At 47.8% G+C, this 23,773-nt stretch overlaps 2 protein-coding genes across 15 annotated transcripts in view; both read left to right on the top strand.

The window, feature by feature from the left end:
• The window catches only part of RIMBP2 (RIMS binding protein 2), a 573,825-nt gene that overhangs the window by 237,717 nt on the left and 312,335 nt on the right, over nt 1-23,773 (top strand). The gene's annotated exons all lie outside the window — the stretch shown is intronic.
• Nucleotides 2,292-5,440, top strand: LOC120988652. Its single transcript, XM_040416253.1, has 2 exons — nt 2,292-3,790; nt 4,713-5,440. The coding sequence occupies exons 1-2, from the start codon at nt 2,423-2,425 to the stop codon at nt 4,728-4,730; spliced, it is 1,386 nt and encodes a 461-aa protein (XP_040272187.1). The 5' UTR covers nt 2,292-2,422; the 3' UTR covers nt 4,731-5,440.

Here is a 23,773-nt window from a genome sequence, read left to right as displayed (position 1 = left end):
TAAAGAAGAACGTGCGGATGTACCTTTTGTATGTGTGCTTGGATTGGCTTATGCATGGCTAGTTCAAAGCGTGCCGGAGTTTTCAAAATAAGTTTGCATAAAGTGAGGCCGGACGAAGCGGCACGCTTCAGGGGAGGCCGGCATGAGGGGTTTTGTGAGCAAGGGTCAGGGAAGGTAAGGGTTAAGTGGATGAGTGCAGGAAAAGGGGGGAGGAGCTAGAAAGGGGCGGGGAGCGGCAGGCTGAAGTAGTGGTGAGGCAGGTCAGCGCCCGCCATTTTAGGAGCAGAGAGCCAGCATCTGGCAGAGAGCCAACATCTTCTGAACTGCAGCATCGGATTCAGCAATGGCAGAAGCAGTGGAGGTGATGCTGCGGCGCTTGAGGGAAGCGGCGGACACCAGGGGCAGCGACTGGCTGGAGCAGCAGGTGACCGCATTGCTAGGGGGGGCGGAGGTGGGTACGTCTAGCCCTACTCCAGCAGCTACACGGCCGCGGCGGGTACGGCCGCCGGCGCGCCTGAGCCCTGATTTACCCCCCCGGGTCCGGCGCCGTGTCAGGAGCCCCACAAGGGACCCTCCACGCCGGGAGCATTCTAAGGCTACTGCGACCTCCCGGCGTGGGAGGAATCCATATGTCCGGCGGGACCCTCCAGAGGCTGTGGGGCCTTCCCCTCAGCCCATCGCGGCAGCAACAGGGGAGTCAGGACCTGGTTCTGCAGGATCCCCTCCTGTCCCCAGGAGTCGGAGGCCTGCTCAGCGTGGGAGAGGTAGTGGCAGCAGAGGCAGCAGCGGGGCTGCGCGGTCGGCCAGGGCGGCCCGGCGCAGGCCCTTACAGGATGAGCCCCTTTCAGTGGCACACGAGGCTGCGCCTGTAGGTGCCAGGGACGGGCGCAGGCCTTGCCATGATGCGCTTCTTACAGAGGAGGAGGACGAGGCTGTTCTGGACGGCTCCCCGCCCCAGAGCAGGCCTCTTGGGCATGAAGACAGGCGTGCAGATGCTTATATGGAGGACAGGGAGTTGCGCAGGCCATTTCCTGAGGGCGGACAGTTTGCTACTGGTCCTGACACCGTGGAAGACAGAGTGCGTCCCAGAGCCATTCCTAACGCACCCAGCAGTGATCCGCCTGGGGTGCTGCCGTCGAACAGCGCAAGTACCCATCAAAGGAACGTCGTGGATCCAGGAGTCGTCCGTCAGGAATCAGGACCTGCGGCTGCCGGGTTCACAGCACCCGGGCAGTTAGGTGAGACATCACTGGGAACACTGTTATCTATATTTAATGTGGCGCCTGGGGCGGGGGGGAGCAATAGTGCTATTATCGGTGGTTTGGGGCGCTTGCTGTGTGGTTTAGCTGGGGTTAGTCAGGATAGGGGGGCAATGGGGGCTACCCCCTTAGCAGCGTGGGGGTTGGGGGCAGAAAATAGCAATGTACCGGCGACCGCTAACAATAGTAATGTAGCAGTGGCCAATAGCACAGGTGTAGCCGAATCAGTGTCAGTGCAGACGCAGGCGGGAGGTGAGGAGGATAGGCCCAGATTAGATGACGCCGCAAAAGGGGAGGTGTATGTTTGCTTTGAGGGTCCCCTGGGAGCGCATTTGAAAACGGAGGTGCGTGAGAAAATTTGGAAGGGAGAGTATATAGAAATTTTTTCGCTGCTTCCGTTGGAGCGGTTCAACCTTGATGTGGTAAAAAAGGACGGAGTAAGAAAGGAGGATGATGATAAGCGTCGCTATCGCCTTATCCCTAGGTCATTTAGTAATTGGCTACAGGCCTTTGCTATTTTGGCAAGTGTGATTGGGGAGAAGAGTCCGGAATGCTGTTCCCCTTTATTTTGCTATCTGGATGCTATTGGGGAAGCCTATAGAGTGTATGGGGGTTCCGGGTGGTTACGGTATGACGAGCAGTTTCGTCAGAGGAAAGCAGTCCGTCCTAATATGAGATGGGACCATAAGGACATTGCGTTATGGATGAGGGTGACAGCGCCAGGTAGGAGTGGTCAGTCCTTTCGGAGTGAGTCAGGGGTTGGGGTACAGCAAGGTACAGGGACGCCCCCAGTTGGAAGAGGATACTGCTTCCTTTTCAATGAGGGAAGTTGCAAATTCGGCCAAAAATGCAAATTTAGGCATGAATGTTCCGTGTGTGGCGGGGGCCATGGGGCTAGCAGATGTTTTAGAGGGGGTAGACAAAGGGGGGGGATAGTTTTGCAAAAGGGGCAGACCCCAGTGCGAGTGGAAAGGATGGTGGGGCATCTAAATAGATATCCGAACCAGGAGTTAGCTGAATTTTTGTATTCAGGGTTTAAGTTCGGTTTACATATACCTTCACACCCGTTACCAGTCTTAGAGAAGCGGAAGAATTTGCGCTCGGCATTGCAGTTCCCGGACATAGTGACAGGAAAGTTAGCTAAAGAGGTTTCCCTAGGGAGGATGGATGGTCCGTTTGTTACATCACCCATCAGTAACTTGCGAGTTTCCCCTTTGGGTTTGATCCCTAAGAAGGAGCCTAATAAATTTAGGCTCATCCACCATTTATCATTCCCTAAGGGTGCGTCGGTCAATGAGGGCATTGACCCGGAACTTTGTTCTGTGGTTTATGCTTCCTTTGATGCGGCTGTGGAATGGGTAAGGAAGCTGGGTCCGGGTACCCTGTTGGCAAAATGTGACATTGAAGCGGCATTTCGGTTGTTGCCAGTTCACCCGGATAGTTTGTATTTACTGGGTTGTTTTTGGAATGGCGCATATTTTGTGGATAGGTGTTTGCCAATGGGCTGTTCAATATCGTGTGCATATTTTGAGCGTTTTAGTTCTTTTCTGGAGTGGGTGGTGGTTCAGGAATCAGGTTGTCACTCTGTCATTCATTATTTGGATGATTTCCTGTGTTTGGGGCCGGGGGGATCTAGGGTTTGTTCGTTGTTGTTATCCACATTACAGTCTGTTTTTGAGTGTTTTGGAGTCCCGTTAGCGGTGGACAAAACGGTGGGGCCGGCTACTGAGCTAAGCTTTTTGGGTATTGTCATAGATACACAGCGGATGGAGTGTAGGCTACCAGTAGACAAAGTGTCAGATTTAAGAACAGAGGTGGCGGCGGCATTGACAGCAAAAAAGATTCGTCTGCGGGACCTGCAGTCTTTGTTGGGCAAATTAAATTTTGCATGCAGAATCCTACCTATGGGCCGCATTTTTAGTAGGAGGTTGGCTTCGGCGACAGGAGGGGTGGTGTCTCCCCACCATTTTATTAGACTAGGCAGTGAGTTGAAAGGGGATTTGAAAGTTTGGGATTCCTTTTTAAAACAGTTTAATGGCAGAGCATTAGTTATGGGGGGGGTGGTTGATGCGTTTGATTTCGAATTGTTTACGGATGCTGCGGGTGGAGCGGGTTTTGGGGCGTACTGTGAAGGGCAGTGGTGTGCGGGTCGGTGGCCTGAGTCCTGGGTACGAAAAGGGTGGGTAAAAAACGTGGCATTGTTGGAACTCTTCCCCATTGTGTTGGCAGTCACGCTCTGGGGGGAGAAGTTTCGGCACAAGAAGGTTCGTTTCCATTGTGACAACTTGGGAGTTGTGCAAGCCATCAACAGTGTAACGGCTTCTTCCCCCCCAGTTATTTGCCTATTGCAGCAGTTGGTTCTCCGGTGCTTGTCCCTTAATGCTTGGGTGTTTGCGGTGCATGTGCCTGGTTCCTCTAACTGTATAGCTGACGCACTTTCTCGTTTTCAGTGGGAGCGGTTTCGCCAGCTGGCCCCGGAGGCGAGTCAGGTCGGATTGGTGTGTCCAGAGTCGTTGTGGGAGATCCTGGAGGTACCGTAGCTTGTCTGTTGCAGGCATCATTGAGTGAAGGCACGTGGAGGATGTACGATAGGGCTTGGAGTAGGTGGCAGCAGTGGTGTAATGACCTAGGGGTCGAGGTACTGGACGGGGAAATTCCGTTGTTACTGTTCATTGGCCACGTGAAGGATCAAGGTTGGTCGGTTGCCAAGATCAATGGTTGCATGGCGGGCTTGGCTTTCGGATTCAAGTTGCGGAATTCCCCGGACATTACTAAGTCCTTTTTGGTCCGACAAATTTTGAAGGGTTATAGAAGGTTTCAGCGTGTCAAAGATTCCCGCCTACCGGTGTCCTTTTCGTTATTGTTACAGTTAGGGGAGCAGGTAGCTGGAGTGTGTCGCTCGGCTTGGGAGGTGAGCTTATTTAGACTAGCCTTTGCTCTGGCTTTTTTCGGAGCCTTTCGTTTAGGGGAGTTAGTGTGTGCAAGTGTGCAGCGGGAAGGGGGTCTGAGGAGTGAGGATGTAACGTTATATGACGACAGGGTGCTGATTTATCTGAGATTTTCAAAGACGGATCAGGAGGGGAGGGGTCATTTAGTCTCATTGTTTGAGGTGCCGGGATGTCTAGTGTGTCCAGTACGGTGTTTGCGTGATTTTCAAGGAAGGGCAGGGGTCGCGGCAGGCCCGATTCTCAGACATGAGGATGGCTCCTTTTTATCGCGATTTCAATTTATAGCGGTATTCAAGAAATGTTTGCGTAATCTAGGAATGGACTCTGGCAAGTTTACGGGTCATTCCTTCAGGATAGGTGCTGCCACGGAGGCTGCTCGCTTGGGGGTGCGAGATGAAGTGATTAAGCGTATTGGGAGGTGGGAGTCGGAGCGTTTTCGGCTGTATGTGCGTTTAGGGGCAGTTTAAGGCTGTGTCTAACCATGTTTGTCTCGTTCTTTTTTCAGGTGATGCCCCGTTATTAGTTTGGATCCTGGGCCATTCGTTCGTGTTCTGGGGGGCATTACGAGCGGATGTTCGGCAGAATGGGCGGCAGCTGGGGTTTGATCGGGGGACAGCCATAGTAAGATGGATCGGACGCAGAGGTATGGTGTGGGGTAGTGTTTTGCAGGAGGTTCATCGGCAAGCCAGGTTAGATAGAGTCCCAGATATCTTGGTGTTGCATGTTGGGGGAAATGACCTAGGGGTCCGACCTTGCAGAGAGTTGATCAGGGATATACGTTTTGATTTTTTGCGTTTGTGGTCCCTCTTCCCGTCAGTTGTCACTGTGTGGTCGGATATTGTCCCCAGGAAGGTCTGGAGGGAGGCGAGATCGGTTGAAAGGCTGAATAAGGCTAGGATTAAGCTGAACAGGGTGATTGGGCGGTTCTGTGCCAAACATGGGGCGGTGGTGGTGAGGCACCCCGAGTTGGAAGCAGGAACAGGAGGCTTTTGGAGACAGGATGGAGTCCACCTCAATGCGGTGGGCATTGATTTGTGGTCACTGGACTTGCAGGGAGGTATTGAAACAGCCCTCCGGGTGTGGCGGAACGCGCGAGCTTAAGGGCTGTCAAGCTGCGCGTTGTTGGCGGGGGGAGGTCATAGAAGCTGGGGCTACTGGATGGTAACGGTGAATGAGAGGGCCTCAATGGTGGGGCTGGACTCTCAGAGTTGGGGCACCTGGTTGGCTTGGTATGGCGTCCGTCAGTTGGTGTCCCCGAGCTTGTGGTACGCGGCTGGGGGCAAGATGGAATTGCCGTGGTGGTTTGTGGTCGTTTAAGGTGCAGTTAGGCGGCTTCTAGGACCTCCCTCGTCAGTTAGACATGTATATATTTATATATATATGTCATTGTTATATCAAGTGTTATGTTTATTCATGTTATTTATATTATTTAATAAAAGACGGCTGCTGTGGCCGATTTAATCCAAACAGTGGCTGTGTGTGGTTATTGGGAGAGGAAATGGGGAAGGTTAGTTAGCTAAATGATGGGGTAGTGGACCCGAGCGTAGCCAATAACCCTACTCAAGTGAGGCCGGACGAAGCGGCACGCTTCAGGGGAGGCCGGCATGAGGGGTTTTGTGAGCAAGGGTCAGGGAAGGTAAGGGTTAAGTGGATGAGTGCAGGAAAAGGGGGGAGGAGCTAGAAAGGGGCGGGGAGCGGCAGGCTGAAGTAGTGGTGAGGCAGGTCAGCGCCCGCCATTTTAGGAGCAGAGAGCCAGCATCTCCCTCCCTCCCTCCCGTAGTGTGTACTTGGATGTTTCAGGGCGGCAACGGTATATTATAGAGGGGATGCATATATAAAAAAAAAAAAAAAAAAAAAAATGTGTATTTTATAAATAAATAAATGTATAAAAAAAAAAAAAAAAAATGGACAAGGGGTGGTGGACGGAGTGTGTCGTTAAGTGTTGCGTTTGTCGCAGCAGTCGTGGCGGGGGGAGGTCATAGAAGCTGGGGCTACTGGATGGTAACGGTGAATGAGAGGGCCTCAATGGTGGGGCTGGACTCTCAGAGTTGGGGCACCTGGTTGGCTTGGTATGGCGTCCGTCAGTTGGTGTCCCCGAGCTTGTGGTACGCGGCTGGGGGCAAGATGGAATTGCCGTGGTGGTTTGTGGTCGTTTAAGGTGCAGTTAGGCGGCTTCTAGGACCTCCCTCGTCAGTTAGACATGTATATATTTATATATATATGTCATTGTTATATCAAGTGTTATGTTTATTCATGTTATTTATATTATTTAATAAAAGACGGCTGCTGTGGCCGATTTAATCCAAACAGTGGCTGTGTGTGGTTATTGGGAGAGGAAATGGGGAAGGTTAGTTAGCTAAATGATGGGGTAGTGGACCCGAGCGTAGCCAATAACCCTACTCATGGCTGTGCTTCTTTGCACAATCATAACTGCGAAGGAACAGGTCTTTTTTTAGGCTTTCCTAATGTCTTTTTCAGCCACATTATTCCCTGTCTCAGCTGCACATCTAGATGCATTTCACTCAGAAGCAGGGGGCATATCACTTCTGTTTAATCTGCCAGCATGGTACTAATGTGACGTCCTTTCCTTTACTTCCCACTATGTTTCTTTTCAGTTCTAGAGCTCAAAGATAAGGATCACACTTACAGAAAGGCAGGAGGCTGCTGTTAAATCAGGTTCAGAAGCTGTGCTAGCTCTGACCCCCCCCCCCCCCCCCCCCCCACACACACACACTTCCTTTGTGCTGTCTTTTGAGTCTTGGTTACAAAGGACAGATCTTGCCTGCAAATTAGGTGGAATTGAGACCCTAGTGGCTGTGACTTTACACCTTTTTTTCAGGTGCATGCAGGCAGATTTTTTAAATGAAATGATTTAGAAATTTGCTTTTCACACCATTCCCTATTAAATGAAATTGTATGAAAGTACAGGGACTCGTTAACAAATGTAAAAGCATACAAAAGGTTATGTTGTATAAAATATTAGTAAGTGAGGATGAAGGAGCATAGCTGGGCAATGAGGCAGTAAGAGTACCTTCACACGTGGCAGATTTTGATTAATCAAGGCCTATGTCCTGTGTCAGTATAACACCACAGGCTGCCGTTAGGACAGCACTGGTGTACCCTAACAGCAGGCTTGCTGAGCAGACAGCCCAGGGGCCCTTCATAGGTCCTCATTGCAGATGCCTCCTCCATTCTCCGATCGGGTCACTGGGAAACCTGGTGATCTGATCATAGGGGGAGTCCTCTTTCACCATGCCTCGGTATGGAATGCGGCAAAAGGTTGACAGCTGGGATCGTAGCTTCCTCTGACGCTGGCTGTGAAGAAGGGACCTGTGCTAAGAACTGAAGCCTTTAGTAGATGTGCTCCAGAAACCGCTAATCCCCTCTACTGCAGCCACGCTGCAGACTGAGGCCCTGCACTGCTTGTCGTCAAAAGACAGTGGGTGATTGTTAAAGGGTTAATAGTGTGGAAACTGCAAATTTGCAGTTCTTTTCTCAGAGTAACGCAAATAATCAGACTCGGTCATCATCCTTTCTTCTCTCTATATATAAATATAGGTCCAAGCTGTATAGAAAATTGAGAATAATTGGTACACTCATTTTTTGTACTTTTTAAACTGTATGCTGTAGCAATGCAGGCAATATAATTATATAGCGATTCTATATAACAGCATAATTGCATTTCATAGTCTAAAAGAGAACTCTGAGCATGGGAGCTGTAATTAGCCTTGCTGTATTCAGGAAGAGATCTTCATAATAGGTAGAAAATTAATACATGTACTTATTTGCTGCTCTTGCGGTTTTCTTTCTCAAGATCCACCTCTTCAGAACTGCAAAGCATTAGGATAAGTCTTTCCTTTTTCAGCTGCATGTGAAGCTAAATAGCTAATATTTCCTTCATAGTTATATAGCGATATCTCTTACGTAATAATTTCAGAGGTTGTTCTTCTCAAATCTAGAAGTATCTCGCCATTCACTAGGTCATTACCAAGGTAAACAAATATTCTCTTGGATGCGTGTTCTTAAAGGGGTTGTGTCACTTCAACAAAAGGCATTTATCATGTAGAGAATGTTAATACAAGGCACTTGCCAATGTATTGTTAATATCCATATTGCTTCCTTTGCTGGCTTCATTCATTTTTCAATCGCATTATACACTGCTCGTTTCCATGGTTACGACCACCCTGCAATCCAGCAGCGGTGGTCATGTTTGTACACTATAGGAAAGAGCACTAGCCTATGTGCGCTCCCACGGTCCCGGCAACCAGAGAGGCCGGTACTTATTCCTACAGTGTGCAAGCACAGCCACTGCTGATGGATTGCAGGGTCGTCGTAACCATGGAAACGAGCAGTGTAAAATGAATCCAGCCAGCAAAAGAAGCAATATGCACAATCTCAATACATTAGTATGTCTTAGTAATGTCTTATAATAACTTTCTCTCCCTTTAATGAATTGCAGCACTTGTAAAACTATCCTCTACTAGTATTTTATGTTACTCGCACTGCATCAGGTTCCTTTTAACTACAAAGTGATGCAATACAGAAATTTGCACAGGGTGCACCACTGTGTGAAACCAGTTGGTAATGGGGACCCAATGTAGGATGCTTACCATATGGTTACTTGATAGCCAGCGTATCGTTGGGATGAACCGAAGTTCACACCAGGCGTCCACTTCAATTGCCGCTCACTCCGCTGGAACTCAAATTTCTGAACTTAGAATGGAAATGATAAAATAAAAAAAACAATAAAGGACTGTGGGGCACTAATCAGGGACTAATATGAGGCAATAAAAACAAGGATTCAGAGGGGATCACCCCTCTTGCTCAGACCTGGTTCAGAGGAAGAATGGAGATCCCCTTTGAAATGCGTGACCCTGTATATCATTTTTATTGCCTAATAAAACACTGTTAGTCCCTCATAAGCGCCTCGCAGTCCCTTTTTGTTTTATCATTTTATCATAACCACAAAGTAATGTCAGACAGGCATCCATTTAGGGTTTCAGACACTGTGATAATGACTAATTCTGATGTATTCAGTGTGATTGCTAATTATACCCCTGGCAGGACAAGTTATTTTAGTGTTGAAATTGACTAAGGGTGCCATCTCTCAGCAAGTGAGAACATGTACCTTTGTAAACATGCAGTATGTATATTTGATAGATTTATCAAATATACACACATGATAGGTCTCCCATTAAAGGAGTTGACATCCTTTTTTTTTTTGGGCAAATCCTCCTGGCCAGACCTGCAAAAGTGCAGTAAACTTACCTGCTCCCTGCCACTGGGGCACACCTTCTTTGCTACTCGTCCTCAGCTGCCTCGCTCAGGTTCCCCCGTTAACATCTGCTTTGATATCGCTGCAGCCAGTTACTAACTGCAGCAGTGACCTGCTCCCCTTTGGTCAGGTCAGTTGGTCACATGACACAAGGGGGCAGGTCACCACTGCGGCCAGTGATTGGCTGCAGCGGTGTCAAAGCAGGTGTTAACGGGGGAACCTAAGCGAGGCAGCCGAGGACAGTGAGCAAAGAAGCTGCTACCCAATGGTGCGGCGCAGGTAAGTATGCTTCCCTTTTGCAGGTCTGGCCAGGTGGATTTGCCAAAAAAAAACAAAAAGGTGGCGAACCCCTTTAGTAGGATAAATATTGTGAGCATATATGACTTTGTACCTAAAAAGGGGCTACTTTTAGGTACAAAGTAAACCTGTCTGTTTACAAAGGTACATGAAGTGGAATACAAATGTGGGTTCAGAAATGTCCTTTTGTGAATCTGCTTGTGCAAACTAGAGACTTAATTAAACATCAGATTTATATGTTTGGAGGTTTGTTTCCAATCTGGCGACAAGGGGAGTTCTTAAAGAGGACCTGTTCCATCCTCACAGAAGTTCAAAAGGCTGCATACTTTCAGCCAAATCAGGTGGCCTGGTAGCAGCCTCAGGTGGGCAGTGTTAATGGTTCAGGTGACATTACGTTGACACTATTCACTGGGGACCACCTACCTGACAATTCACTGCTATAAGACACTGAAATGAATGGCATCGATAGCATCAGCTGGAGAATTTAGAAGTAAAAAAGGAAAACAATGCAGTAATGATCTGGTTGCAAAAGTATTCAGTATGTTGAACTTCCATGAACATGTGACAGGTTCTTCTTAAAGAATTGGCACACTATGTATACAAGAACATTGCATACTTGAATCCATGGAAGGGCATGGCGATGATGAAACTTACTGTACTTACACAAGGTATAGTAAAGTACTGACAGTTGTGCCTTGTGGCTTATATGATCCATGTGCTTCATGGAAAATATCACATATCCAGCAATGGACTGAAAATATACCAGACAATGCTCTGAGGTCTGACGAATTGTGAATTCTGTTCTGGACCATAAAACAAGCTGTCATTCAAGATTAGTCTGCTTTGGCTATAGCCCTTAGTCAGTCATGATTCATGGCTTGTTATTGGTTGGGCATTGACTTACAGGGTAGCTGCCTACAGGTGGCATATTTCTTCAGGAGGAGGACTAAGTTGCATACCTCCCAGGAAGCATTTATCTAAGACTTCCTACTCTGGGCGGATCTCCACAAGGAGAAACAGTACCCCCAAGTGCTAAGAAAAGTAATGTATTTAAAAATATATACATTTTCTTCACAGCTTACACTGATGTTCATGGAAATTGATGATTCATAAAATATTTTGAATCCCAAAAAAAGAGGAAATAGACCTTAAGATTACTTTGTGGATAGAAAATGCCCTCAGCCTCCAGACTCACAAGTCATGAAGGTGTATGTCCCTTACTGATTTGAGGCAGATTTTCATACCCTAAAAACCAGGAACCTTAGTCATTAAACACATCTGGTAGTTATATGTGAAACTCAAGTTGCAAACTGGAAAGAATATAAAAGGATTTGCACAGTGTCTTGCTTTCAAATTAGAAACTAAGCTCTCATGTTGAAGAAAGAAAACAGCAAAGCTCAAATCATTGCCTTTAATGAAATTTGACAAACTGATTGATTTGAGTATCAGGCACCAGATTACAAGCATTGTATCCCAGATCCCTTCAAAGGCTTTTCTGAGAGATTTTTACTGATGACCTACTGTATTCCCAGGATAGGTCATCAGTATCTGATATGTGGGGGTCTTTCATGCGGGACCCCCACCGATCAGCTGTCTGAGAAGGCACCAACGCTCACAGTAGCACCGCGGCCTTTCCAGCTCACCAAGCACCGCGCCATACATTATATAGCTTCACTTCAATGGGGCTGAGCTGCGCCTAGGCCATCGGACCAATGAACGTGTGGTCACTGGCCTAGGGAAAGCTGCAAGAAGGTCGCGGCACTACTGCAAGCTCTGGTGCCTTCTCAAACAGCTAATCGGTGGCGGTCTTCGGTGTTGGACCCCCACTGTTCAGATATTGATCATCAGTAAAAATATCTTGGCAAAACCCCTTTAAGAGACCCACAACCAAGCGGCAGGTCTGTGACTCATGGTGAGGTATACTTTTGGCCATGTCTGAATATTGCTGACATTTTATTTTAGCTACCCGGTAAATTACAGTGGCAGAAAAGGACACCTCCATGATACAGCACAATGTTGTGCCAAGAAATGATGCCAGTCCTTGCCAAGTCCAGAAGTAATTATTTCAATGGATAAGCATATGGGGTTAAATACTGAGGATGAGCATATTTATCTATCTCATATCTATCTATTTATCTATATCTATCTATTTATATCTATCTCATATCTATCTATATCTATCTCATATCTATCTATCTATCTATCTATCTTATATCTATCTATGGATCATCTATATTCTATCTATCTCATATCTATCATCTATCTACCTATCTCATATCTATCTATCTATCTATCTATCTATCATATATATCTATCTATCTATCGATCTATCTACAGTGCCATGCAAAAGTATTCACCCCCTTCAAATTTTTTTGTGTTTTGTTACATTACAGCCCTAAGTTCAATGTTTTGTTAATCTGAATTTTATGTGATGGATCAGAACACAATAGTCTAAGTTGGTGAAGTGAAATGAGAAAAATATATAATTAAAACTATTGTTTAGAAATAGAAAACAGAAAATTGGCATGTGCGTATGTATTCACCCCCTTTGTTAGGAAGTCCATAAAAAGCTCTGGTGCAACCAATTACTTTCAGAAGTCACATAATCAGTGAAATGATGTCCATCTGTGTACAATCTAAGTGTCACATGATCTGTCATATATACACACCTTTTTTGAAAGGCCCCAGAGGCTGCAACACCTAAGCAAGAGGCATCACTAACCAAACAGTGCCATGAAGACCAAAGAACTCTCCAAACAAGTAAGGGACAATGTTGTTGAGAAGTACAAGTCAGGGTGAGGTAATTGATGATCCCCAAGAGCACCATCAAATCTATGATAACTAAATGGAAAGAACATGGCACAACAGCAAACCTGCCAAGAGACGGCCGCCCACCAAAACTCACGGACCAGGCAAGGAGGGCATTAATAAGTGAGGCAGCACAGAGACCTAAGGTAACCCTGGAGGAGCTGCAGAGTTCCACAGCAAAGACTGGAGTATCTGTACATAGGATGACAATAAGCTGTACTCTCCATAGAGATGGGCTTTATGGCAGAGTGGCCAGAAGAAAGCCATTACTTTCTGCTAGAATCAAAAAGGCACGTTGTGAGTTTGCGAAAAGGCACGTGGGAGACTCCCAAAATGTATGGAGGAAGGTGCTCTGGTCTGATGAGACTAAAATTTTACTTTTAGGCCATCAAAGAAAATGCTATGTCTGGCGCAAACCCAACACATCACATCACCCAAAGAACACCATCCCCACAGAGAAACATGGTGGTGGCAGGATCATGCTGTGGGGATGTTTTTCAGCAGCTGGGACTGGGAAACTGGTCAGAGTTGAGGGAAAGATGGATGGTGCTATAGACAAGGATATTCTAGAGCAAAACCTGTACCATGATTTGAGGCTAGGGCAGAGGTTCACCTTCCAGCAGGACAATGACCCCAAACACACTGCTAAAGAAACACTTGAGTGGTTTAAAGGGAAACATGTAAATGTATTGGAATGGCCTAGTCAAAGCCCAGATCTCAATCCAATAGAAAATCTGTGGTCAGACTTAAAGATTGCTGTTCATAAGTGCACACCATTCAACTTGAAGGAGCTGGAGCAGGTTTGCAAGGAGGAATGGACAAAAATCCCAGTGGTAAGATGTGGCAAGCTCATAGAGAATGATCCAAAGTGACTTGGAGCTGTGATTGCCGCAAAAGGTGGCTCTACAAAGTATTGACTTTAGGGGGGTGAATATTTATGCAAATTGACTTTTTCTGTTATTATGTCCTATTTGTTGCTTGCTTCACAATAAAAATAAAAAATAAAAACACCTTCAAAGTTGTGGGCATGTTCTGTAAATTAAGGGCTCTTTCACACTTGCGTTCTTTTCTTCCGGCATAGAGTTCCGTCGTCGGGGCTCTATGCCGGAAGAATCCTGATCAGTTTTATCCTAATGCATTCTGAATGGAGAGAAATCCGTTCAGGATGGATCAGGATGGCTTCAGTTCCGGACCGGAACGTTTTTTGGCCGGAGAAAATACCGCAGCATGCTGCGCTTTTTGCTCCGGCCAAAAATCCTGAACACTTGCCACATGGCCGGATCCGGAATTAATGCCCATTGAAAGGCATTAATCCGGATGCGGCCTTAAGCTAAACGTCGTTTCGACGCATTGCCGGATCCGACGTTTAGCTTTTTCTGAATGGTTACCATGGCTACCAGGACGCTAAAGTCCTGGCAGCCATGGTAAAGTGTAGTGGGCAGCGGGGGAGCAGTATAATTACCGTCCGTGCGGCTCCCCGGGCGCTCCAGAGTGACGTCAGGGCGCCCCACGCGCATGGATGACGTGATCGCATGGATCACGTCATCCATGCACATGGGGCGCTCTGACGTCATTCTGGAGCGCCCCGGGAGCCGCACGGACTGTAAGTATACTGCTCCCCCGCTCCCCACTACTATTATGGCATTCAGGACTTTAATAGCGTCCTGGGTGCCATAGTAACACTGAACGCATTTTGAAGACGGATCCGTCTTCAAATGCTTTCAGTTCACTTGCGTTTTTCCGGATCCGGCGTGTAATTCCGGCAAATGGAGTATACGCCGGATCCAGACAATGCAAGTGTGAAAGAGCCCTAAATGATGCAAATCCTCAAACAACCCATGTTAATTCCAGGTTGCGAGGCACCAAAACATGAAACAAGTCAAGGGGGTGAATACTTTTGCAAGGCACTGTATCTATCTATCTATCTATCTATCTATCTATCTATCTATCTATCTATCTATCTATCTATCTATCTATCTATCTATCTATCTATCTATCATCTATATATCTATCAACCTATCTATTATCTATCTATCTAATATCTATCTATCATCTACACTGCTCAAAAAAATAAAGGGAACACAAAAATAACACATCCTAGATCTGAATTAATTAAATATTCTTCTGAAATACTTTGTTCTTTACATAGTTGAATGTGCTGACAACAAATTCACACAAAAAAAAAAATGGAAATCAAATTTTTTAACCCATGGAGGTCTGGATTTGGAGTCACCCTCAAAATTAAAGTGGAAAAACACACTACAGGCTGATCCAACTTTGATGTAATGTCCTTAAAACAAGTCAAAATGAGGCTCAGTAGTGTGTGTGGCCTCCGTGTGCCTGTATGACCTCCCTACAACGCCTGTGCATGCTCCTGATGAGGTGGCGGACGGTCTCCTGAGGGATCTCCTCCCAGACCTGGACTAAAGCATCTGCCAACTCCTGGACAGTCTGTGCTGCAACGTGACGTTGGTGGATAGAGCGAGACGTGATGTCCCAGATGTGCTCAATTGGATTCAGGTCTGGGGAACGGGCGGGCCAGTCCATAGCATCAATGCCTTCGTCTTGCAGGAACTGTTGACACACTCCAGCCACATGAGGTCTAGCATTGTCTTGCATTAGGAGGAACCCAGGGCCAACCGCACCAGCATATGGTCTCACAAGGGGTCTGAGGATCTCATCTCGGTACCTAATGGCAGTCAGGCTACCTCTGGCGAGCACATGGAGGGCTGTGCGGCCCTCCAAAGAAATGCCCCCCCATACCATTACTGACCCAATGCCAAAGTGGTCATGCTGGAGGATGTTGCAGGCAGCAGAACGTTCTCCACGGCGTCTCCAGACTCTGTCACGTCTGTCACATGTGCTCAGAGTGAACCTGCTTTCATCTGTGAAGAGCACAGGGCGCCAGTGGCGAATTTGCCAATCTTGGTGATTTCTGGCAAATGCCAAACGTCCTGCACGGTGTTGGGCTGTAAGCACAACCCCCACCTGTGGACGTCGGGCCCTCATATCACCCTCATGGAGTCTGTTTCTGACCGTTTGAGCAGACACATGCACATTTGTGGCCTGCTGGAGGTCATTTTGCAGGGCTCTGGCAGTGCTCCTCCTGTTCCTCCTTGCACAAAGGCGGAGGTAGCGGTCCTGCTGCTGGGTTGTTGCCCTCCTATGGCCTCCTCTACGTCTCCTGATGTACTGGCCTGTCTCCTGGTAGCACCTCCATGCTCTGGACACTACGCTGACAGACACAGCAAACCTTCTTGCCACAGCTCGCATTGATGTGCCATCCTGGATAAGCTGCACTACCTGAGCCACTTGTGTGGGTTGTAGACTCCGTCTCATGCTACCACTAGAGTGAAAGCACCGGCAGCATTCAAAAGTGACCAAAACATCAGCCAGGAAGCATAGGAACTGAGAAGTGGTCAGGTCACCACCTGCAGAACCACTCCTTTATTGGGGGTGTCTTGCTAATTGCCTATAATTTCCACCTGTTGTCTATCCCATTTGCACAACAGCATGTGAAATTGATTGTCACTTAGTGTTGCTTCCTAAGTGGACAGTTTGATTTCACAGAAGTGTGATTGACTTGGAGTTACATTGTGTTGTTTAAGTGTTCCCTTTATTTTTTTGAGCAGTGTATATATCTATCATCTACCTATTTATCTATCTATCTGTCTATCTCTCTCTTTTTTTTTATATCTATCTATCTATCTATCTATCTATCTATCTATCTATCTATCTATCTATCAAATCAAATAAGCTTTATTGGCAGGACTAAATACATTTTAGCATTGCCAAAGCGGTTGGGAAATAATTGGGTAGGGTTGGGGGTTGGGGACACGTCCAGGGTGGGGATAAAGGAGTCCATGGCATATTCTCTCAGTCTATGGCAGGCAGTAATATATTGTGCTGCTATGGCCGCTCTGTTCTCCACTTCCCCCAGCAGTATGGAGAGTCTCTCTTCATCCTCCATGGAGGGGAAGTCTGGGCAGAGATCAGACAGTCTCCTGAAGTGAGTCTCCCTCACTACTGAGTATTTGGGGCACCGCAGCATTAAAATGAGCCTTATCGTCCACAGCCTCCTGGTCACACTGCTGGCACAGTCTGCTCTCCCTGGGCATGTGCCTCTGTCGGTGATGCCCGGATTCAAAGAGCAGGCTGTGGGCGCTCAGTCTGTAGCGGCTCAGGATCTGTTGGTCTCTTGGATTGGGGAGTTTCTCCAGATATGGGGCCAGTTTGTAGTCCCTCTGCAGGCTCTGGTATACTGTCAGCTTCTGTGATGTTCGTATGTAGTTCCTCCAGACGCTAATATACTCTTCTTTGCTCTTGTGTATCGTCCTCTGGATTTCCCTCTTTGCCAGGCTATATTTGTTGGTGGCTTGGGCAGGCTGGGTTTGGGTGAGTTGTTGCAGTGTTTTAATGGGGCTTCTTGGTGTAGCAAGGCTTTGTGATGGTAGGAGCTGGGACTGCTGCTATGCAGATGGGCTCTGAATGATAGCGCCCTCTTCTGGACAGCAAAGTAAAGTGGGAATCTGCCCAGTTCTGCTCGACAGGCACTGTTTGGGGTGCTCCTGTGGACCTGGAGGACGTGTTTGCAGAGTTCTAGGTGGAATAGTTCTGTTGGCCCAGAGTCCCACTTTCCCCGTTCTGGGTATATGTCTGGGCCCCAGACTTCGCTGCCATACAGGAGGATTGGGGCGATGATGGTGTCAAGAATTTTAAGCCAGACGGTCACTGGTGCTTTAAGTTGATACAGACCCCTTCTGATAGCATAAAAGGTTTTGCTCACCTTGTCTTTCAGTGTTTCCATAGCTTTCTTAAAACTCCCTGATTGGCTAATTTCTAGGCCCAGGTAGGTGTAGCTGTCAGTTTCTGAAAGTGGACAGTTGTTTAGCAGGAAGGGAGGACACTGGCTACTTTCCATTTTCTTTTCTGAAACACCATGATGTTGGTTTTCTTTGGATTGATGGGCAGAGCCCATGTGTTACTGAACTTCTCCAGGATTTTCAGGTTATCTTGGAGACCTTTCTCGGTTGGTGATAGTAGCAAAAGATCATCTGCATAAAGGAGAAATTTCACCTCTGTGTCATGGAGGGTGAGATCAGGTGCTGTGGAGGACTCCAGAGCCGCCACCAGCTCATTGATGTAGATCAGGGGTCTCCAAACTTTTCAACAGGAGGGCCACATTGAAGATTTTACAAGTATTCGGGGGCCGGAAAAAAAAATCAGTTATGTATTAAATTAAATGTATATATTTTACATGGATCGTTTTTGTAATCAGCATGATATGACTGAGAACAAAAGAGAAAAAACTTTAGCAAAACAACGCAAAGACACCCGTGTCCCTATCAGCGGTGTCCCCATCAGCACAGCAATGTCCCCATCAGCACAGCAATGTCCCCATCAGCACAGCAATGTCCCCATCAGCACAGCAATGTCCCCATCAGCACAGCAATGTCCCCATCAGCACAGCAATGTCCCCATCAGCACAGCAATGTCCCCATCAGCACAGCAATGTCAGCATCAGCACAGCAATGTCAGCATCAGCACAGCAATGTCAGCATCAGCACAGCAATGTCAGCATCAGCACAACAATGTCCCCATCAGCACAGCAATGTCCCCATCAGCACAGCAATGTCCCCATCAGCACAGCAATGTCCCCATCAGCACAGCAATGTCCCCATCAGCACAGCAATGTCAGCATCAGCACAGCAATGTCAGCATCAGCACAGCAATGTCAGCATCAGCACAGCAATGTCCCCATCAGCACAGCAATGTCAGCATCAGCACAGCAATGTCAGCATCAGCACAGCAATGTCAGCATCAGCACAGCAATGTCCCCATCAGCCGTGTCACCCTTAAGCACAGCAATGTCCCCATCAACGATGTCCCCATCAGAACAGCAATGTCCCCATCAGCGGAGTCCCCATTAGCAGCTGATAGGGGCCACCACTGATGGGGACACTGCTGTTGGGGACGCGGCTGATGGGGACACCATTGATGGGGACACCCGTGTCCCTATCAGCGGTGTCCCCATCAGAACAGCAATGGCCAAATCAGAACAGCAATGTCCCCATCAGAAAAGCAATATTCCCATAAAAAAAAAAATATTCCCATCAAAAAAACAATATTCCCATCAGAAAAACAATATTCCCATCATGGGGACACCCACTGATGGGGACGCTGCTGTTGGGGACATTGCTGTGCTGATGGGGACACCACTGATGGGGACGCTGCTGTTGGGGACATTGCTGTGCTGATGGGGACACCACTGATGGGGACACCATTGATGGGGACACCCGTGTCCCTATCAGCGTTGTCCCCATCAGCACAGCAATGTCCCCATCAGCGGTGTCCCCATCAGCACAGCAATGTCCCCATCAGCGGTGTCCCCATCAGCACAGCAATGTCCCCATCAGAACAGCAATGTCAGCATAGCAATGTCCCCATTAATGATGTCCCCATCAGAACAGCAATGTCCCCATCAGCGGAGTCCCCATTAGCAGCTGATGGGGACACCACTGATGGGGACACTGCCTTTGGGGACGCGGTTGATGGGGACACCCGTGTCCCTATCAGTGGTGTCCCCATCAGAACAGCAATGTCCCCATCAGAATGGGGACGCTGATGGGGACATTGCTGTACTGATGGGGACACCATTGATGGGGACACCTTTGTCCCCATCAGCAGTGTGCCAATCAGCGGTGTCCTCAGCAATGTCCCCATCAGCACAGCAATGTTCACATCAGCAGTTTCCACATTAGCAGCGTCCCCATCATTGCTGATGGGGACGCCGCTGTGCTGATGTGGAAACCGATGATGGGTCACCGCTGATGGGGATACCCATGTCCCCATCAGCGGTGTCCCCAGCAATGTCCCATCAGAACAGCAATGTCCCCATCAGCAGTGTCCACCGCAACATCCCCATCAGCACAGCAATGTCCCTGTCAGCGGTGTCCCCAGCAGCATGTGTCCCCATCACCGCTGATGGGGACACCTCTGATGGGGACATTGCTGTGCTGATGGGGACATCGATTATGGGGTTACCGCTGATGGGGACATTGCTATCCTGATGGGGACACCATTGATGTGGACACCCATGTCCCCATCAGCAGTGTGCCAAACAGCGGTGTCCCCAGCAATGTCCCCATCAGAACAGAATTGTCCCCATCAGCAGTGTGCCCATCATCGCTGATGGGGACACCTCTGATGGGGACATTGCTGTGCTGATGGGGACACCATTGATGGGGACACCCGTGTCCTCATCAACGGTGTCCCCATCAGAACAGCAATGTCCCCATCAGCACAGCAAAGTCCCCATCAGCAGTGTCCCCAGCAGCACAGCAATATCCCCATCAGTATGTGTCCTCAGCAGCTTGTGTCCCCATCAGCGCAGCACAGCAATGTCAGCGTTCCCCATTGTGTCCCCATCAGCGTTGTGCAACACTTGCCTCCGCTGTAGCCGGCTTCTGCTCCTCTTCTTTTTTTTTTCTTCTTGGACTCCTGAGTCCCGACTCCCGCCCGCTGCTACACACGTGGATTTGTTATTTCAAACAGCGGGCGGGAAGAGGGGAGGTGCCGCACCTGTGACGTCACTGGTTGCCGGGACATCGGCGGTCCCAGCAGCCAATCAAAAAGCACAGCGTGACAGCATGGGCGGTTGTGCGGCTTTCGTTCCTGCAACCTGTCAGCTGCGGGCGGGCGCGGAATCGAACACACAACACAAGCGTGACAGCATGGGCGGTTGTGCGGATTTAGTTCCTGCAACCTGCCAGCTGCGGGCGGGCCGGATCGAACGCACAAGCGGGCCGGTTGTGGCCCGCGGGCCGGGGTTTGGAGACCCCTGATGTAGATGTTAAACAGGGTTGGACTGAGGCTGCAGCCCTGTCTGACTCCTCGGCTCTGCCGGAAATAAGCCGTTCTCCATCCCATTTACCTTCACGCTGCATCTGTTCTCAGTGTAGGAACTTCTGATTACATCATAAATTTTTCCTCCTATTCCGCTTTCAAGGAATTTTAGGAATAGGCCCAGGTGCCACACTGAGTCAAAGGCCTTCTTAAAGTCCACAAATCAGGCATAGATCTTTCCATGCTTTGTATTGTGGACATGGCTCTTGATGAGGCTCTGCAGGGTGTAGATGTGGTCTGTGGTGCAGTGGTTTGGTATGAAGCCTGCTTGGCTTCTGCTGAGGATGTTGTGCTGGGTGAGAAAGCTGAGGATCCTCTTATTCAGGATAATGCTGAGGAGTTTTCCCAGGTTGCTGCTGATGCTTATCCTTCTATAGTTGGCTGGGCCGTACCTGTCTCCGCCCTTGTGTATGGGGGTAATGATGCCCTGGTTCCAGCTCTGGGGGAAGTAGCTGGCACTCAGCACAACATTGTAGAGTTTAAATAATGCGGGCTGGATACCTGGCGGGCTGTATTTGATGATTTCTGGAAGGATCCCATCTGGGCTGCTGGCTTTTTTACTCTTTATCACTGAGATCCTCTCTGTTATCTCTTGCAGTGTGATCGGTATGTCTAGAGGGTTTTGGAAATCTTAGATTTTTTCCTCAATATCCTTCAGCTTTTTCGTGATTTCTTTTTGTTCTGGGCTTTGGTCCTCCCTCGAGATGGCAAAGATCCTTGAAGTACTGGAGCCAGATGTTGCTGTTTTGGATGTGGAGGTTGGTGTTCTTGCTGGTTTTGTCCATGTGCTTCCATAGTTCCCAGAAGGAATTATCCTGGAGAGCATCTTGGAGTTGGAGCAGAAGGACCGGCTTTGCACGGGTATATTTTATTTATTTCATTTAATGTTTGTGTGTTGACAGTATCACCTATAACAGTGACATCTACAGTACCCCACCCTTTTAACAGTGACCTCCACAGCCCCACACCCTTTAACATTGACCCCCCACAGTGCCCCGCCTCCTTAAAATTGGACCTCCACAGCAGCTTACTCCCTTAAATTTGACCTTCACAGCAGCCTGCCCTTTTAACCGTGAGTTCCACAGCACCCCTCCCCCTTGACAGTGACCTCTACAGCACCCGCCCCTTAACACTGACCATAGGTTACAGTACCCTTAACTGACCTCCACCATTCCCGGCCCCCTTAACAGATACCTCCAAAGCGACTTCCCCTTTAACATTGACTGCCACAGTACCCCGCTCCCTTAACAGTGAACTCCACAGTCCCCTCCTCCCTTAACAGTGACCTCCATAGCACCCGTCCCTTAAACACTGACCTCCACAGCGGCCTGCCCCCTTAACAGTAACATCCACAGCGCCCTCCCCTTTATTAGTGACCTCCACAGTATCCCGTCTCATTAACAGTGATTTTCACAATAACCCACCCCCTAAACAGTGACCTCCACAGAGCTCCATTCCCTTAAAATGTGACCTCCACAATACTCCGCCCCCTTAACAGTGACCTTCACAGCACCCCGCCCCTTAACACTTACCTCCATAACGGATCATCCCCTTAACTGTGACCTCCACCCTTCCTTGCCCCTTAACAGAGACCTCCACAGCGCCCACCCATTTAACAGTGACGTCCAAAGCGGCCGCCCCTTTATTAGTGATCTCCACAGTACCCCATCTCCTTAACAGTGATTTCCACAACACCTCACCCCTTAACAGTGGCCTCTACAGCAATCTGCCCCTTAACACTGACTTCCATGGCGGACCGTCCCCTTAACTGTGACCTCCACAGCAACCTCCCCCCAGGGTGACCGGTTTTAGGCCGGACAGTCCGACCTTCAGACTCCCTGTAATCCGTCCGGCGCTGGGCCTGGATGGACACAGGGATGCCCTTTTGAACAGCTCACTCTCAGAGAACAGCACTGTGCTCTCTGAGTGTGAGCTGCAGGGAGAAAGTCACCCTCCCTCCCACCCCTGCAGCTGACAGAAGTTGATTTTTACCTTCATTTTTTAAATTCCTGTCGGCTGTGGAGTGGGAGGGGACGTGACCTAACTGGGTTAGGGGCATGGTTTAGCGGGACCTGGGGATGAGGTTTTTAAGTCCGTCTTTTGAGGGTGGCCTGAATGGCCACCTTACCTGCCCCCTAAACTGTCACCTCCACAGCACTCCGCTTCCTTAACAGTGTCATCCACAGCTCCCTGGGCCTTTAACCCCTTAAGGACCGGGCTCATTTTCACCTTCAGGACCAGGCCATTTTTTGCAAATCTGACCAGTGTCACTTTATGTGGTGATAACTTTAAAATGCTTTGACTTATCCAGGCCATTCTGAGATAGTTTTTTCGTCACATATTGTACTTCATGACACTGGTAAAATGGAGTAAAAAAAAATTATTTTTATTTAAAAAAGATATCAAATTTGCCAAAAATTTAGAAAAATTTGCAAATTTCCAAGTTTCAATTTCTCTACTTCTATAATACATATTAATACCTACAAAAAATTGTTATTACTTTACATTTCCCATATGTCTTCTTCATGTTAGGATCATTTTGGGAATGACATTTTATTTTTGGGGGACGTTACAATGCTTAGAAGTTTAGAAGTAAATCTTGAAATTTCTCAGAAATTTTCAAAAACCAACTTTTTAAGGACCAGTTCAGGTCTGAAGTCACTTTGTGAAGCTTACATGATAGAAACCACCCAAAAATGACCCCATTCTAGAAACGACACCCCTCAAGGTATTCAAAACTGATCTTACAAACGTTGTTAACCCTTTAGGTGTTCCACAAGAATTAATGGAAAATAGATACAATTTCAAAATGTCACTTTTTTGGCAGATTTTCCATTTTAATATTTTTTTTTCCAGTTACAAAGCAAGGGTTAAAAGCCAAACAAAACTCATTATTTATGGCCCTGATTCTTTAGTTTACAGAAACACCCCATATGTGGTCTTAAACTGCTGTACGGGCACACGGCAGGGTGTTGAAGGGAAGGAATGCCATATGGTTTTTGGAAGGCAGATTTTGCTAGACTGGTTTTTTTGACACCATGTCCCATTTGAAGCCCCCTGATGCACCCCTAGAGTAGAAACTCCAAAAAAGTGACCCCATTTTAGAAACTACGGGATAGGGTGGAAGTTTTGTTGGTACTAGTTTAGGGTGCATATGATTTTTGGTTGCTCTATATTACACTTTTTGTGAGGCAAGGTAACAAGAAATAGCTTTTTTGGCACCGTTTTTTTTTTTGTTATTTACAACATTCATCTAACAGGTTAGATCATGTGGTATATTT

This window comes from Bufo bufo, chromosome 2 (assembly GCF_905171765.1).
Source record: "Bufo bufo chromosome 2, aBufBuf1.1, whole genome shotgun sequence".
In the NCBI taxonomy this organism is placed as follows: domain Eukaryota; kingdom Metazoa; phylum Chordata; class Amphibia; order Anura; family Bufonidae; genus Bufo; species Bufo bufo.
Note: the sequence above shows the minus strand (reverse complement) of the source record. Positions and strands in the feature narration are given on the sequence as shown.